Source organism: Lagopus muta, chromosome 4 (assembly GCF_023343835.1).
Source record: "Lagopus muta isolate bLagMut1 chromosome 4, bLagMut1 primary, whole genome shotgun sequence".
NCBI lineage: Eukaryota > Metazoa > Chordata > Aves > Galliformes > Phasianidae > Lagopus > Lagopus muta.
Genome location: NC_064436.1, coordinates 10,490,230 through 10,506,637, shown reverse-complemented (window position 1 = coordinate 10,506,637; position 16,408 = coordinate 10,490,230). Strand labels below are relative to the sequence as shown.

At 42.3% G+C, this 16,408-nt stretch overlaps 1 protein-coding gene across 1 annotated transcript in view; it reads left to right on the top strand.

Annotated features, from left to right (window-relative positions):
• Positions 1-16,408, top strand: part of RNF150 (ring finger protein 150) — a 119,230-nt gene that overhangs the window by 87,242 nt on the left and 15,580 nt on the right. The window contains exon 6 of the mRNA XM_048941081.1: positions 2,385-2,595. Within this exon, the coding sequence (XP_048797038.1) occupies positions 2,385-2,595 (211 nt within the window). The remainder of the gene's footprint in view (positions 1-2,384; positions 2,596-16,408) is intronic.

Here is a 16,408-nt window from a genome sequence, read left to right as displayed (position 1 = left end):
GAGGGGAGAAAACATGCTAAGTTCCTGGTTCTGAAAAATAAAAACAAAAAACTATCCAGCATATGGTAACCTTCTGCGTTCAAAGGGATTACTCTTGTGCTTAAAGCTAAGCCTCTGTTTATGTTTTTGCTGTATATGTTGCTTAGTTTCTAGATGCCTGATGTTGGAGGCAGGCAGGTAGTGAGATTTTCAGAAATGCCTTCATGCAGGCACGTCCAACCCGTGGCTGTACCCTGCCCCACACTCATCAGCATCCCATTCTGTGTTGTTGCCGTGCAATAGCTGGCAGCAGAGGGGCCCTCTGCCTAAATGGCATCTGACATGGAAGTGGGTATGAAGCAAACGTGTGTTAATTCCTCCTTGTGGAAAAAATGGCACCCATTGACATTCATTGATACTTGCTGAATGTTTCTGGAGACCAAAGAATGGATGTGAGCACAGTGAGGTGGTGGGTGGTGCGTTTCAGCAGTGGCAGTACCTCTGCTGGTGCAGATTTTGGTGAGCGTGGCATGCAGTCTCTTGTTCATCACTGGCAGCAATGCATAGCTAATGGTAGTGGCTGTGTTGAAAAAGTGTTATGTAGCTGAGGATTTCCTCTATTAATGTTCTTGTGTTCTTTGTATCTGTTGTCCTTTCCATGGAAATAAATAGGAGGCATTACTTTCAGGCTGATCTATGTATATGCTGCCCAAGACAGTTTCTCTTTCCTCAAAGCGTCCCAGGCAAGCCAAAAGTTTGGACACACGTGCCTTAGCATGTGAGATACCTGAGCATAGCAGAAAATCAAGTTCACAGAGCAGAGTTCATCTCCTCTGACTTGAGCCCTCCAAATACAGAATTTCCAGTCTAGTGGTTTAAACCCCCTCTGTGTTTAGTGGTAATCAGTAGGAAGGTAGAATGGGCCGTTCACACCACTTACCATCGAGGGGAAGAAATCACGTGGCAAAATTACCTTCGGGTCATTCAGGTTACAGTAAGCCTAAATGACTAATCCAGATTATCTGTCTGATTCCTGGGCAATAAACATCAATGGGAGCAACTTAACTTCACACGTTTCCTAACTGAGCAAGGTATCTACATAACTGTAGCTCAACCTTGCAATGCTCCTTTGTCAATTTAAAGGTTTTGTACCCTAACATACAGTGCCTTCATTTCTGAATTAACCTTTCGTGTGTTTGTTTTTGCAGTATATCAGAACTTCAAACCCAATTCTTGAAATAGTTGTGCCAAAATGTTTTCTCTGTGCCTTGGGGAGAACTAAATCTTCCTGAGTGGGCTAGTGGCACAAGAATGTGTTTCAAAAGGCTCTTTCCCTCTGTGTTTTTCACCATTGTAAATGGAGAACTCCATAGTAGTTGCTGATATATGAATGGGAGCATCTGATCTTGATTGGGTTGGCATAAAGAAATCAAGGATAGAAATTAGTCTTACTGCTTTAAGTCGTCAGCTTGGATGTAGTCTTCTTACTGGACAAACAATTCTTCCTGCCTCTTGGTGCTCACTTGAAATCTCAGTGTTCTTCCTGAATAGGTACTCTCATGCCAAGGATGCAGTGCAAAAGCTGCACAATGCATTGCTTCCTTGTTAGCTCAGTGAAAATTCAAACACCTGGCTTGAAGAGCTTGGCTCATTCTGTATGAATAGTCATGTTCATATAAAACTGCAAAAGAGAAGAAATTACGCAGGTCTGGATACCATCCCTGGTGTTTGAATCACAAACGAAGAATCTGGACTGAGTTTTCAGTTTTCCAATATTGTTTGTTTGTTTGTTTGTTTTCTCATCATTCTATTTATGTGGAAAATGTAGCATTAGCAAAGGGGACAATCTTGTGATTTTAAAATAGGTGTCTTATCAGCAGCTTTGGCTTCTATTTTTTGCACCTCACATGTAAATTTGCCCACAGGCAATTCTCATGAATTCCTATTCCTGGAAGCTCCGATATCTGCTCTATAAAATGTATATTTAGGGAAACAGTGATCATCTCCCTTCAGCTACTGTCTGTTTACATTTATAATCTGACTCAGCAGTCTGCCTGTGTTGAGAGACCATATCAATAAGTGCACTACTTTTTCAATTTACATGTTCCCAAAAACCTCTCAGTACAAATAATGGTATTTAGGGACCGTGATTGGGAGTTTGGCAGTGGATATTTTTAATGCGTGCTTTGGGTCTCTCTCGCAACAGATTGTATCAAGCTTGCAAACTGTGCATGTTCATTCATCATATGTTGCCATTTTCAGTACTTGTTTGTAAGCACTTCCATGGGAATCGAGAAAGTGGCAGTAGGAGCAGTGGGCCTAAGAAAAAGTGAAAAAGTGAGAGCAGGTGTATTAAATGTTTTTATAAAGTAAAAGCTCGATTTTCTTCTTTCCCTTCCCATTAGCCCAACGCAGATTGTATGGACGATATACCTCCAGACTTGGAAGCCTCCATAGGAGGACCACCAACCAACCAGATAACAGGAGCCAGCGATATTACAGTGAACGAGAGCTCTGTAGCCCTGGATCCCCCGGTGCGGACTGTGGGAGTACTACAAGTAATCCAAGACGTAGACTCCTTTCCCCAGGCTGGGGAGGGTAACTTCACAACAAGCAGTAAGTTCCTCTTTGTGGCAGAATTTGCACGGGGAGAAATGGTTAGGAACTTGAATCGCAGACCAATATTTAATGGGGGAAAAGTGGCCTTTGAGGGCTTTTATAGTGGAGCAGTGGCCTTACGTTAAGCCCAGAGGAACTCCACGAGGTAAGTAGTTAAAGATATCGTGTCGTTCTGCTGCACTGCAAGCACTGTGTGTAGTGTTTGCCTGTGTGCAAACTCTGTGTGCCCCTGGTCTACAAAAAAAGGAAGTTGAGTTCTGATTTTTGTCTTTCCTTTCATCTTCTTATGTCAACTGGAGCTCATCGGCTTCTTTATTCATTTTTGGTTTTGTCATTTTATAACGTTTGATGGTCAGAGTTCCTGCACTTGAAAATTTGAGCAGAGTAAAATAACACTGCCAATTCTTACTAAAAAGGATAAATTTGAATATTTTCAGTGGTTAGTTTTACACTTGTTCAAGGGCTGCCGTTTCAGCTACTAACTCTCAAAATGTCTGCACTCTGTTCCTGAAAATGATGTTCCTTGTTGAAAATCTACTGACAGTTTAAGAAGAATGTTTGTCAGCTGCTTTGGTTGAGCATTGTACTAGACTCAAATTCTTACTATTAGGTAAAATAGCAAATCAGTATATCTGTTTGATACCAGTTCTTGTATTAGTATTCTATGATTCTATTTACAAGGATATTGTAAAAAATCATCAGATATACTTGAAGGGAATCAGAAGAATATGAAAATACAGGTTTGTGTATGGAGCTAGCATGGGTCCTGGGAAGAAAAAAAATGAAGTGTTTTTACATATTAGTCTGGGCCTGAGTGCAAAGTCAAGCAATAGTATGATGTGTGAACGATGGAAGAGACATGAGGGGACTCATATCACAGCCAGTGTGATGGCAGTGAAACACTTGTGACCTTAGCTATAAGTGACCCAAAAATGGGTTTTTAATTTTTCTCCCTGTTGGTAAGGTACTTGTTTCAGTTTTGGTCCTTTTGCGGTCAAAAATCAGGATCCAGCAAGGTCATTGACACAGCTGTGATTTTCTTAAGCCTTTTTGGATGCTGGCAAGGGCTGTTCAAAATGAGGTGTTATTTTGTTCCTTCCAGTAATTGTTTTTAAAAATGTTTTAGGGTGATTTAAACTATGAAGGAGGGGGTTTACATCACAGTATCTCAATACTACCAAAGACTGGGCTTCACTCTGGTTTCAGCTGTACCCCTGGTATGTTCCTGTAGCAGCAGCTCCCCTAGCAGATAATACCCTTTTCCCACTGTTCTTTAAAAGGCCCAGTACTGATGTAGGAAAGAAGGGACCAGACCAATAGCTGCATGGCCCACACTGAGAAAAAACAGCAGTCTGGTGTAAAACCCAGCATAGGGGGCGATTCATGCTTTTCATCCCAGGATCTTGGCACACTGAGAAGCAGTTCTGCTGGTTTGCCATCAGTGGTTCCAGTGTCGAGGCAGCCAGGGAGCACAAGAGCTCAGTAATGCTCCAGCCACCCTCTTCTCCTTCCTTCTGGTTTGTTTCCAGAGTCTGTAGAAGGATAGTGTCAGTGCAAACACATTTGTTCTTTGTTTTCCAAGTTGCCAGCTAAATAACTGATTGAAAAACTTGCTTTGAGCCAGAGGAACAAAATAGGAATGCAGAGACGCTTAATTTTGCCTTCATGTCCTCCCTTTTTCCCATAAGCTTTGATGTCACTGGACAGTAGTCACTTAGCACTAAGCAATCCTAAGGGCTAACAGCAGAGTCCATGGGCAAGGAGCTTGCAGGAAAGCCAGTACTGTGTCCAGGCACACAGCTGGCAGCAAACCATGGAGCTCACTCAACTATCTTTAATATGTAGCCAGGAATTTTCATCTGGATTTCTCATGTCATGGAGTGCAGTACTTGCATACTAGTCAGTTGTAGGTGAGCAAGTTTACGTGCTGTCATCGCCACATCGCAAGCAGTGCAATCTGCAGATTTCCCAGAAACAGCCATTTGGTCTCTTTTTGTAGTGGATCTCCCAGTAAAGAAGAGGTCTTCAGTTGGAAGCTAGAAGCTGATTCCAGCAGTGATGGGAGTTTGTCCCTCTGACTTGCATATGTGGCTTTGTTGGTGCTCAGGCACTCTAAAAGGTAGAGCCTAACATCACAGGCAGACAAAAGGGAGCATTTTGGACCACTATATAGTTGTGGTGTGAGAGCAAATGCTAACTAAATCAGAGGGCAACTTTAGGCTAAATAACTGGGTCACAGCTGTCATATAGTTGGGGCTTTGTAAATGTTGTGTCAGTTTATTGTATTCAGGCATTATATTTCTCATTTCCAGAATCCTCAGAGTTACACAACTTCTGAGCTCGCTGCATGTGCCCTTTCTGTGACCTGTCCAGCCTGGGAATTTATAAGTGCTGACACTGATTGCTCCTAGGAATCTTTGCTGAAGTTACTAGATTATGGCCTCTTTATATAGCACTGGTGATGGGAACGCATTGCAAGGCTGAATTTGTGCAAGAAGTTTTTCTTCCTCTTGTTGCTGAATTTCTGTAGACTGCCTCCAGTGCAGTCTTGATGTGACACCCTTGTGCCCAGCAGCATAAGCACCCATTCTTGCATCCTTTTGTTTTCCTGGCAGAACTCAGTAGTCCAGGAGGTAATGGACTTGCTGCCTAGTTTCCATTCATTTCTGCAGTACTTTTTGCTTAATTGTCATTGCATCCCTTTGGCTTGTTGATTAATAATTCTGGTATTGTTTTCTTGGTTTGGGTTTAATTTTCCTTTCTGTGTTTCCAGTGAGCATTCAGAGCCAGAAGAGCTCCCACTGTGTGTCTGGAGGGGGGATATTTCCAGAATACTGTTCACATTGGGTGAAATTCTGTCTCCATTGAAATCTGGTGGCAAAGCTCCCACCTTCTTCACTGAGGCTAGTTTTTCATTTTTGGAACTCAGCCAGTGCTTTCCTTCTCATTTCTCTGTGTGTGCTCAGCAGACATTTCTTTCCCTCCTTTTTTTCTCCCCAGTGTTCTGGAATGGATAATGTCTTCCAAAGGAATTTTGGCAACAAGGTGTGCTATGAACATCTGGTTGGTCTTCATCTGGAGGCCTGTCCGTAGCGAGTCCCTTGTTAAACTCCTGCGTAGTAGCACTGAACACTACAATACGGACCAGCAATTTTGTCAGATGGCTTCTACCAACATCCAAGCCTTCAACAAGCTTTTTAGAAATGTCTACAGACCTAATACTGTTCAGTGTTCAGTCTTAGTATTTAGTCTTTAGTCTCTTTGCTCTTTTTGCTGGGATTTTGTGCAGGATCTTGGGATGACATCTTGAAATGTGGAATTTCTGTTATCAGTTGCTGAAAATGGAGGGATGGAAAAAATTTAAAACTGGAATGGGGTGGGAAAGGAGGAGGACAGAAAAAGTGTGTGAAATGGATAAAACCTCATCTCAGCTGAGTTTTCTGTTTTGACCTAATAGCACAAGTCCAGTGGAGAGCTGCAAAAATCATCAGAAGGCTGGGACACCTCTCCTTTGAGGACAGGCTTAGAGAGCTGGGTTTGTTTAGCCTGGTAAAGAGAAGGCTCTGGGGAGAGCTTACAGCGGCCTTCCCGTAGCTGAAGAGGGTCTACAAGAAATATAGGGATAGACTCTTCAGCAGGGTGTGTAGTGCAGGGACACTGAAGGTGATGAGAAAGCAGCATCTAGGTATTTTGAGAGTTGTACATCTGACACTTGAAGGAGGAAAACTAAATATTCTTTTTTTTTTCATCTTTTATAGTACCCATGGTCATTTGCTAATTACAGTAGTAGATAATATGCACTGCCTTAGTTTTTGCTTTATGTTGGTATTTTTTTTTAATTTAGAGAAGCTGTTATGTTCTCTTCAGTGTCATGTTCTATCATACTATGTAAGACCTCAGAAATCACACCTACACTGTCTCTGCAGTTGGAGGAATATTCATAGATAGCTCTACTGCAAACATGGGGGGAATTTAATAGAAAAAGCACAATTTCTCCCCAATGGTAGCCTGTTGCCTGCGAAGTCCACTGAGTTTGGCAGGCTGTATGGCTGTGTGTGCGGTCTAGGGAATAGCAGTAGTTCCTTTTCTACCTCCCTTTTTGTTCCTTCCATGAAACCCTGACAGCATAAAGCTCATCATGACTGTTAGGACACCTTCAAGTCTCTTTGATAGCTCTTCATTAAATCTATTAATATAACTTCTCAAATAATTATTTTGATCTGTGTATATCTAAAATGTCTTTCTGAAGAATAATCAGTCTTTGGAAGAGGATGAAAGCGCATGGTAAGAATCTGATCTGCTGTTGTCTTGCAACCACTTGACTGTTCTTCGTTGCTATTATTAGAGGTTTTTTTAAGCAGATGTAAGGGGGGAGGAAAAGGTGGAAAAATTCCCTAGCCACTAGTTAATACCGAAAGTTATTAACACTTGCATTAGCGCTTACCACAGTCCTTGAGACAGAATACTGATGGGACCTAGTTAAAGGCTGAGCAGATTGGGCCCCGTGTGCCTGGAGTATGACCTAAGTCCTGGTGGCTCTATTAAAAGCTTATGCGGATGTTGCGCTAAATAGTTACCATGGACTGAAAATTCCAGTGAGCTGAGGTCCTAGATATGTTTTGAGACTCATACCACTGCCAACATAGCATTGGTGCTTTGGAAGGCCAGTGGTGGTTTGAAAGGGTCACCAAGTTGGGCTTAACTGGCACTAAAAATGTGCCCTGGATTGTTAGAAATACCTCAGAAACTCATGCCAGGCTATGTGAGTGAATAGTGAAGTTTTCCAGTTACAAAACTGCTTTTCCATATGTTGAGATGTGAAGTGCAAAGTCTTTCAGTAGAGCATGCAGCAGAAAGAGTTGTTCAAAGAATGCTATGAAACAAGGAACAAATTTTAAGTCTGGTGGATTTTTTTTTGTTGTTGTTCGATTTCACATCTGTTATGTACATTGGCATTCTGTGTAGAGCTAAAAAGAAACTGTTGGTTCCCAAATTGCTCTTCTTCCCCACAGGCACACACAGCTGTCCCTGTGGCATGGTCAGATCAAGGTGCAGGGTAGGTACATACAGTTGAGCCCCCATCTGTGCAACTCAGGCTTGTGCTTCCCTCCTGCAGAAACCAAGGGCAAGTGGCAGAGGAAGGACCTGGCCCGGGCTTTGATTCTGAAAGAGCCTGACAGTCTTTACCTAACAGTTTAAATATAATTGTAAGAAAAATCAACATCTCATCAGGTCTGTGAAATGCTGGGGTAACACGTTTTTAAACTGTTGCAATAACAGTTCTGTGGCATCCCTGTAGCCAAGGTTGGGGAGGCTGGGGAGAAAATACTCTCCTTCAGTATGTCTGTCTCTTTGTGCCAATGCTGTGGCAGTTACCACCTTGCCTCTCTGTCACAGATTACTTATTCCTGCCTCCGTGTTGCCCTTCTGTTAAGCAGCTACCTTGTGAGCCCAATCCAGAAGCCAGCTGATTTTTTTTGTTTGTTTGTTTGTTTGTTTTTTTCCATCTGGATCAGTTCCTTGATGCAGAAGTAGTTGTGCCAGTAAACAGCAAGAAAGAATTTGGGAAAGCAAGAGAAAAGTGGGCCATATAAGCCAGTTTTCTCAACACTATTGCCAAAAGCAAGCGCACTATCTCAGAAGTACAGCGAGACCCTGTGCAGCTGTCTGTTTTGTCCAGAAATCAGAATAAACAAATAGGCAAAGTAAGCATGATGTTTCAATTGTATACAGGCTGCTGAATATGAAAGACATCAGAGATTTATCATGTTGTGATGAAACTCAGAAAAGGAAACTGCCATTGTAAAAGCTGTGATGGCATGTGGAATTGTCTCCAGAAATATCACTTCCAGTTGCTCTGGCTGTGCGTTAAATGTGAACAGGGGAAAAGGGGATCTGAGGGCTGGGATCAGGCTCAGCATAGCTTATATCTTTATTTATACTTCACCATCTCAAACATATAGCTAGATAAAGCATTGAACGACAGTGTGTGTAAAGCAAACCATGTAGAGTGAAATGCAAATCTGAGCTGTAGTCAGAGACCAGATCACTTAATACTAAATGTTCTCTTTAAGATTGGTTCAGCATCGTGCATGCAGTCTGCTTGATTGTTTAGGATTCAGTCTCACATCTCTAATGTCTGTGGAGTTTTTATTCTCATTAGTTTTTACACAAAAGCGTCCACTGAAATCATCAGGAAGTGCTGTTTAAGATGCAGTGTGCTGCAGATACTCTCAATCTTTTTCTGACCATTTCATGATCAAAGACAAATAGGATATGGGATGAACGAGCTTGAATCAGCATCTGAAAGTGAGAGTTAAGAAATCAGACTAAGCAGCAGGCAGGCAGACAGAGAGGTTCCTTTGGGAGGGTGAAAACTTGAGGCTGAGCTACTGGAGGTGCTCATAGAAAGGAATGCAGTATTTGCTGTTGTCATCACTGATTCTGCTTGCATGTTCTCTTGTTCTGGTTGCATTGCTTCCTGATGGAGTGTACGTTTTCTTCAGTGCTCCCAGTGTCTTAAGAAGTTGGAAGCTGACTCAAATGAAGAAGTAAGCCAGGCAAGAGTTCTACTGATGTGCTTTTTTCAGTCGTTGGTATTTTCTCCTTATTCCTCTAGGCTAGTCTGTGAACAAGTGCCAAGGGCAGTATCCTGAGGAGCATATTCAGGATGTACTCAGTGTGGTGCACAATGACATCAGGGTTGCATTAATGGGCTCCCGAAGTGGCCAGGGAATGTATGATGGAATATCCTTGCAACTCATCCTGTTTATTATGACTATCTTTTACAAGTGCCAATACTTTTGACTGTTCTTTTCCTGTTTAACTCATTTCTGAGGCACTTGAGGAGCAGGCAAGAACATATGCTCTGTTCTGGCAATAATTAAACCTTATGGTAACGCACAAATTAATATGCAAAACAACTCACCTGGAAATATCTGTGGTGAATTTCTGCTGTGTTTGCCACTGTCTAGACAGCCTCCAAGTATGATGTCCTGTACATATGACTACCCTTGCTTCAGGTTTTGCTTTGTGAGGGGGATATTGAAGATGAGACGTTACTGAACTTTATTACTTTATAATTGCTGTTGAAATGGTGATGGCACCAGTAAATGGTCTTTCTATGCATGAACAGCTCTTTGTCTGCAAGGCCAAAGTAGTCTCAGAGTAGAAGTTTTTAGAAAAATGTCTCTGCAACCTGCTGTGGGAGATGGAATGTATACTCCCAGGTGCTGAGCAGCCTGCAGCCCGAAGATATCCCATAAAGGAAATAATTTTGAAGAAAAGCTGTGATAAAAAGAGTTTATTTCTGGTTGTTCACACTCACAAGTGCTTTGTTAAAATGCTGTAATGGCTGTGTATTCTACAGGGTGGAAACAATTTCATTTATTTGCAGTAATTCTTTCTTCCTTTCTCTGTTATGATTGAAACAAGCAAGTCAACTTTACTTTTAAAAACAGAAAATATAACAGAAAATATAAATTTACATTCACCTTCTAAAAGCCCTCCTAAGTAATGTAACGGTATTTTAACTTAAGTATTCAAACAAAACCAAAAAACCTCCCAAGGCCTAAATATTTTTTGGGAACCATCATTCTCAATGAGAAGTGTCGACAGAGGACTTTGAATGGAAAAGCAAGGGCAGAAGGGTTAAAAGTGAACTTAATGTCATGAAATGTTGACTCTGACTTTGCAATAAAGTTTCCAAGAGTAATAATGAAGAGTTGACGCAAAGGTATTTTCATTTTTCTGAGGTTTTGTGGTTGGCTTCCAGGCATTGATATTTTATCTTTCCCAAGTACCTACCAGTACTCATCTCTTCTGCCTCTCAGAAGAGCATAAATACCTGCAATTCAAAAGAAGGTGTAATAGAAGTATGCATTCACCAGTGAGATTGAAATAGACAATCTTTCAGTGCAGAGAACAGTGTTTAAAATTTACTCTGTTCCAGTATAAAGTTTTGTTTGCTGAGTGTTAGAGTGGTCTTGATGATGGTGATGGTGTCCTAATGACCATATTTTCCTGTAAAATTCCAGCTGCAATTTTTTAAACATCAGATGGCCTTACCCTTCCATTATCAAGAAGAAACTCCAGAAACTGGTATCTCTGTCTTGGCCTTGTTCATTTTCTCATGAGCATATCAGCAAAAATCTATGGTGAGACAATAGCTTGGAGGAGTTTTTCTGATGCCAGAAGCTGCTCACTTGAAACTGGGCTTTAACTGTAAGCTTATTCAAAGGGAAACACAAAATGGCCCTAGGTTTATGTAAACTAAGACTGGCTGCTTATTGATGTTCCTACTAGGTTTCCTACCAAGCAGCCCAATGCCTTTGAGTGCAGTTGGCCAATGGGAAGGTAACCTGAGTGCTCTGACCGACATGTCTGGCTCTTGTGGCCTTTAGGTGACAAAGTTGTGGTAGTCTTGCTGTTGATTGTCATGGTTGCCTCTCTCTAGGCTTTGAGTGTCACATCTTGCATTTTGTAAGCAGCTAAGTGGAGCTAGCTTTGTTATTTGTGTTAACTGAGAGCTGGGAAAGCAAGAGATGCTAGTTAAATGAAGAGCAAAAATATGCTGGCATCCTTGCTTCAGGGCAATGAGACAAAATAGTTGGCAACGCATCTCAGGAAGACAGATCAAGTTAAGCTTGTGCCATATTCTTGTTTATAGAGGTTCATTTTGGAAAGGAAAGGGAGACAAGTAGGAGGGAGGGAGGAGATCGATTCAATTAAATAGAAATCTTTGACTTTGTTTATGTAAATGCTGACTTCTTAAAATAAGCCATCTTTATAGATATATCATCATACAAGATTCAAACATAGCAGACCTGGCCTGACAGATGAAAGATTTATTTTTTAATAGGAAAAAAAACAAACCTGTTCAAATGCTGCAGCATTTTCAAAGAAACTGTTGACTTTTTTCCTTTATGAATGCTTCTCTCAATTATTGTTCTGTACTCACATTTTCATAAGGAGGATTCCATCTGTGGCCAGGATCACATGCAGTGTTCAGTCAGAGCAGAGATGGCCACAACTGTAGGCAGAAAATCTTACCGATAGCAAACCATTGAGTAGGCTGCAGGAAAGATCAGAGGTGGAATGATTTCTGTTCAAAAACTGTACAGTTACACCAGAATGTAAAATGTGTAGCAAGGTTTGATGGGTTTGTGAAGTTTAAGAGAGAGGTTTTAGCAGCTGAACTCATCTGTTATTGTAGGATGTTAAAAAAAATAAAAAAAATAAAAAAAAAAACTAATCTCTGTGGGTTGGTGTTGTATGAAGTGTTCTTTTGAAACCTCAGCATTATAGCTTTTAACTGATACCTGCCTGTGGTTCTGCACTGACAAAGAGATGAACAAAGTGACTGGGGAGCTTGTACAGTGAGTGATACTAATTTCTAGCAAATCTGAAAGGGATTATATTGTGCAGCCCCTACAATAGCAGAGTATGTTCTACTACCCAGGATGTCCCCTCCAGACCACATCTCCTGAAGCTTCCTTTTTAAGTAAAATAAATACTCCACGTGTTTAAAAAATAAAGATTATAAATTGTTGTTTTGAAGCATGAATTCTGCACTGCCTTTTGTTGCTATTACTGTTTTAAAACAATGTTGTCTCTGAGACTCCGTAAAAGATGAAAAATCTGAAATGCTTCACTCTTTTTGGTTTACTTACTTTAAAGGAGACATTTGTGGTAGCTCCAGCAGTAGGTAGTGAGTCATCTTCAGTGTTCACTGTTCAGTGAAGGGCAGGGCTGTGCTCTCTGTGTGTGCATGAGTAAGGACAGGACTTACGTACCTATCAAGAATGCATGTGAACACAGTGCACTAGAAATGAAATTTAGACTGTTCTCAGAGTAAATTTCCTTACATAGAGGTTTTGTGATATTGAATATTAATGAAGGCTTTCTTGCAGAGTTTTTAAGTACTCCTAGAGGCCTCAGAAGTGTATGAAGGCTGCAAAAAGCTTGTGAGAAGGAGACTGTGAAATGGTAGACTGCTTACAGAGTCAGTGAGATGCTCTACAATTGAGGCTCCATGATTCTGTGCTGCTGTTTTTTCCAAGAGATTTCTTCCACAGCTGAATTGCTCTTAAATCAATATTTGTGTTATGAACTACAGTAAGTAGATAAACAATGGCCTATAAAGAAATACGAAATTAAGCTGTCCAATTCAAATCAGATTGGGCCGTCCTGTAAAGTTCAGAAACTTGTTTTCATTGGCTATTTGTGCTGTTTCTGTGATGTATTCTCTATTTTTATAGACTCATGAGAAGTGATCTTTAGCCTAAGCAGCATGCTTTGGCTGGATATCTCTGAGTGTTTTGGGGGCATTTATCTAACAGCTCTACTGGGGCATGAGCATATGTTGGGAGAATAGAGTCAAATCCTGCAAGTGAACGTGGGGCTGGTGGAAGGCGGCATGCTGGTTTGTTGCAAGGCGTCAGAGGAAAAAGCAGCAGCAGGGGAAGTGTGACATACATTGTTACAGCCTCTGTGCGTGCCTGCTGTTTGTGGGCAGCCCTTGGGTAGCACAGAGGCTGCTGAGCCTTCTGTGGATGACCACTGAATGCCATCCTGATCTGCCCAGACTTGGCAGGAATAGCAGTCCCACAGCTGTGCCACGCTTTAGGCACTGGAGCTGTTGCTACAGCAGAGCCAAACCTGTTCTCAAACATGTTATTCTCTTGCATCACGAAGAAAGGAAGGCTGTTTTCTGCTGAAGGTAGAAGTTCATCTTTTAAAAGTTGTTTTGTTTGTGAGAGCAGTAAGAATGATATAACCTCTGTGAGTGTGTTTTTTATTTTCTTTTTTAATTACATTACTGTGTGCATTCTTTCCATAGTTAATGAGAATGCATCCCTGTGTTAAGGGAATGAAATTTCAGCAAAGGATCATCATCACCAGTGTACAAGGTGGGATAGAAATGTCTAGTGACAAGCACACAAAATTCAAGCACTGGGCTGAAGAATTGACCCTCTGGAAATGTTCAGGGATCCCAAGTGGAGCCCACTGTTGGAAAGGAAGGTGGGACCATGTGGGAGATAGGAGGAAAGAAGATGTGCATGTGCTTTACTTGAGTAATTCCACCACTGTTGTGCTTGTCAGCCGTCTACTTGTGCTTGTTTTCTCATTAAATCCTCTAATATATGCACAGCCATTTTTGTGATGCCTTTGCACAGATTTGTTTGTTGTAACTGCTCTTGAGAGTTCAGTCTGTGATTCGTCAGTGTGTTGGGTTGCTAGTGACCTAGGGTTTTTTGAGAGCTTTTGTGGTTCATGCTGTTTAAAGAGGCAGAGTTGAAATCGTGCGCACGCTGCCATGACGAGTGAACAGCCAGGCTGGTGTGAGCTCATCCAGCCCCCTCATTCAGGAATTATCAGGAGTTTGCTTTAAAGCAAGCTGTTGTTTTCTCTTACAGTTGTGTGAGCTTCTAGTTGAGGAAGCAGTTCATAGTGATTAAGCAAAAATGGGGGTTTTTTTGTTTGTCACAGCAGCCTACGTTTCACACCAAGTTCTCGAGATTGATTGCCCCCATGCAGACTTTCACTGGCTAGTTGCCACCTTTTACATGAACTGAAGTAGGAGTGAGAAGCTTGTGACAGCCTTGAATAAACGCTGCAATAAACTGATCTAGCCAGGCTCTGCTGATCCTGTGTTGTCCCTGCCTTGTGGCTCCTTTGATGAGTGCTTCTTCCAGGCATTGAGACATACTTCTCCTGTTCACCTGAGTGTCAGAGGTGGCGTTCCTAGGCTGGCCGTGGCTCCAGGTGCCTGTGCAGGATCCTGCCATGTCGGGGCCATTTGACACAGATCACAGTGCGGTGTCCCCCAGGCCTTGGTCCAGTAGGCCATTATGAGCCACAGTCAGCCCCAGCCACAGGCACAGCTGAGGTCAAGAAGGACCAACAAGGAAGACAGTTTTGTGCAGCTACTTCTGCTAAGGGGGTTCCTAAGGAGAAGCCACAATACACCAAGAAAAAGTTTTGCAAACCACTGGCCTTCTGCTTTAACACTGTGTCATGCTCGGGGTTACCAGGGTACATCTGTGGTGTGACTGCAGTGAGGAATTTGGCGACTATGTCTCTAGATCACTCTGTGAAAAGATGTTTCTTCCTTCTGTTCCCTAAGAACAGAGCAGAACTGAAGTTTCTCTTACCATTAGATGCTTGTTCATTGAATCCAGTGCATTGTGCGTCTGAGTCAGCCTGTAATTTCCTTCTCCTTTCACGCTTGCAGGAAGCAAAGCACACTGCTGACAGGGATTTTTAAAATACAAATAAAAAGGTCAGTCACAATAGCAGTCACCAGGATAGCCCATGGAAAGCGATACACCCACTTCAACTGTGTGATTATACTTCTTGTATGTAAAAGTCTCTTTGTTATGACAGGCTGCCACTAGGCCATAAAGCATGTAACACATGCTGGCGTTACATACTTCTCACCTTGGCTACTGGAAAAATCTTTGCAGTATTCCTTACGCACCATTACCGTGACCATGCATAATTATTTTTAACTTTGTCACTTAATGCTGTTTGTTTTGTAACATCACCAAGGAGCCCCGGTCATTTAGCAGCTGCCAAGAAAACAAAAGCAGCCTCTGTGTCACACTTGGTGGCTCAGAGATTTAATGTCATGGTGCAGCAGGGATAGATGTTGAATGCAGGGAGTGCCTTCCCTTCCTTCCTCTTCTTCTGCATGCTTCTTCATCATTTTTGAAAGGTCTTGGCAGTCTAGTGAAGTTCCAAGTGATTGGAAAAGGGGAAGCATGACCCCCATTTTCAAGCAGGTAAAAAAAAAAAAAAAAAAAAGGAAGATCCAGGGAACTACAAGCTAGTCAGTCTCACTTCTGTACCTCGCAAGATCATGGAGCAGATCCTCCTGAAGGCACATGGAAAATAAAGATGAGGTGGTTGGTGGTAACCAATGTAGCTCCACCAAGGGTAAGTCATGCCTGACAAACTTGGTGGCCTTTTATGATGGAGTTACAGTGTCAGTGCATCAGAGGAAGAGCATCAGATGTCATCTACCTGGACTTGTGCAAAGTGTTTGATGTTGTCCTGCATGGCATCCTGTTCGCCAAATTGGAGAAAAGAGGATTTTATGGATGGACCACTTGCTGGATAAGGAATTGGATGGTTGCACTCAGAGAGTGGTGGTCAACAGCACAGTGTCCGAGTGGAAATCGGTGATAAGTTGTGTTCCTCAGGGATTGGTGTTGAGGCTGGTGTTATTTAACATCTTTGTAGGCAACATGGACAGTGGGATCAAGTGTACCCTCCGTAAGTTTGCAGATGACACCAAGCTGAGTGATAGAGTTGACACGCTAGAAGGAAGGAATGCCATCTAAAGGGACCTGGACAGGCTTGAGAGGTAAGCCCATGCCAACCTCAAGTTCAGCAAGGCCAAGTGCAAAGTCCTGTACCTGGGTTGAAGCAATTCCAAGCACAGGTATAAGATGGGCAGAGAATAGCTTGGGAGCAGCCCCAAAGAGAAGGATTTGGGACTGCTGGTGGATGAAAGATTCAACATGAGCTAGCAGTGTGCACTCATAGCCCAGAAGGCCAAGTGTATCCTGTGTTGCAACAAGAGAAGCGTGGCCAGCAGGTCGAGGGAGGTAATTCTGCCCCTCTGCTCTGATCTTGTGAGTCACTACCTGGAGTACTGCAGTAGGGCTCCCAACACAGGAAAGACACTGAACTGTTGGAGTGGGTCCAATGGAGAGCCACAAAGGTGATCAGAGGGCTGGAGCACCTCCCCTACAGGGACAGGCTGAGAGAGCTGGTAACCTTCAGCCTGGAGAAGAATAGGCTC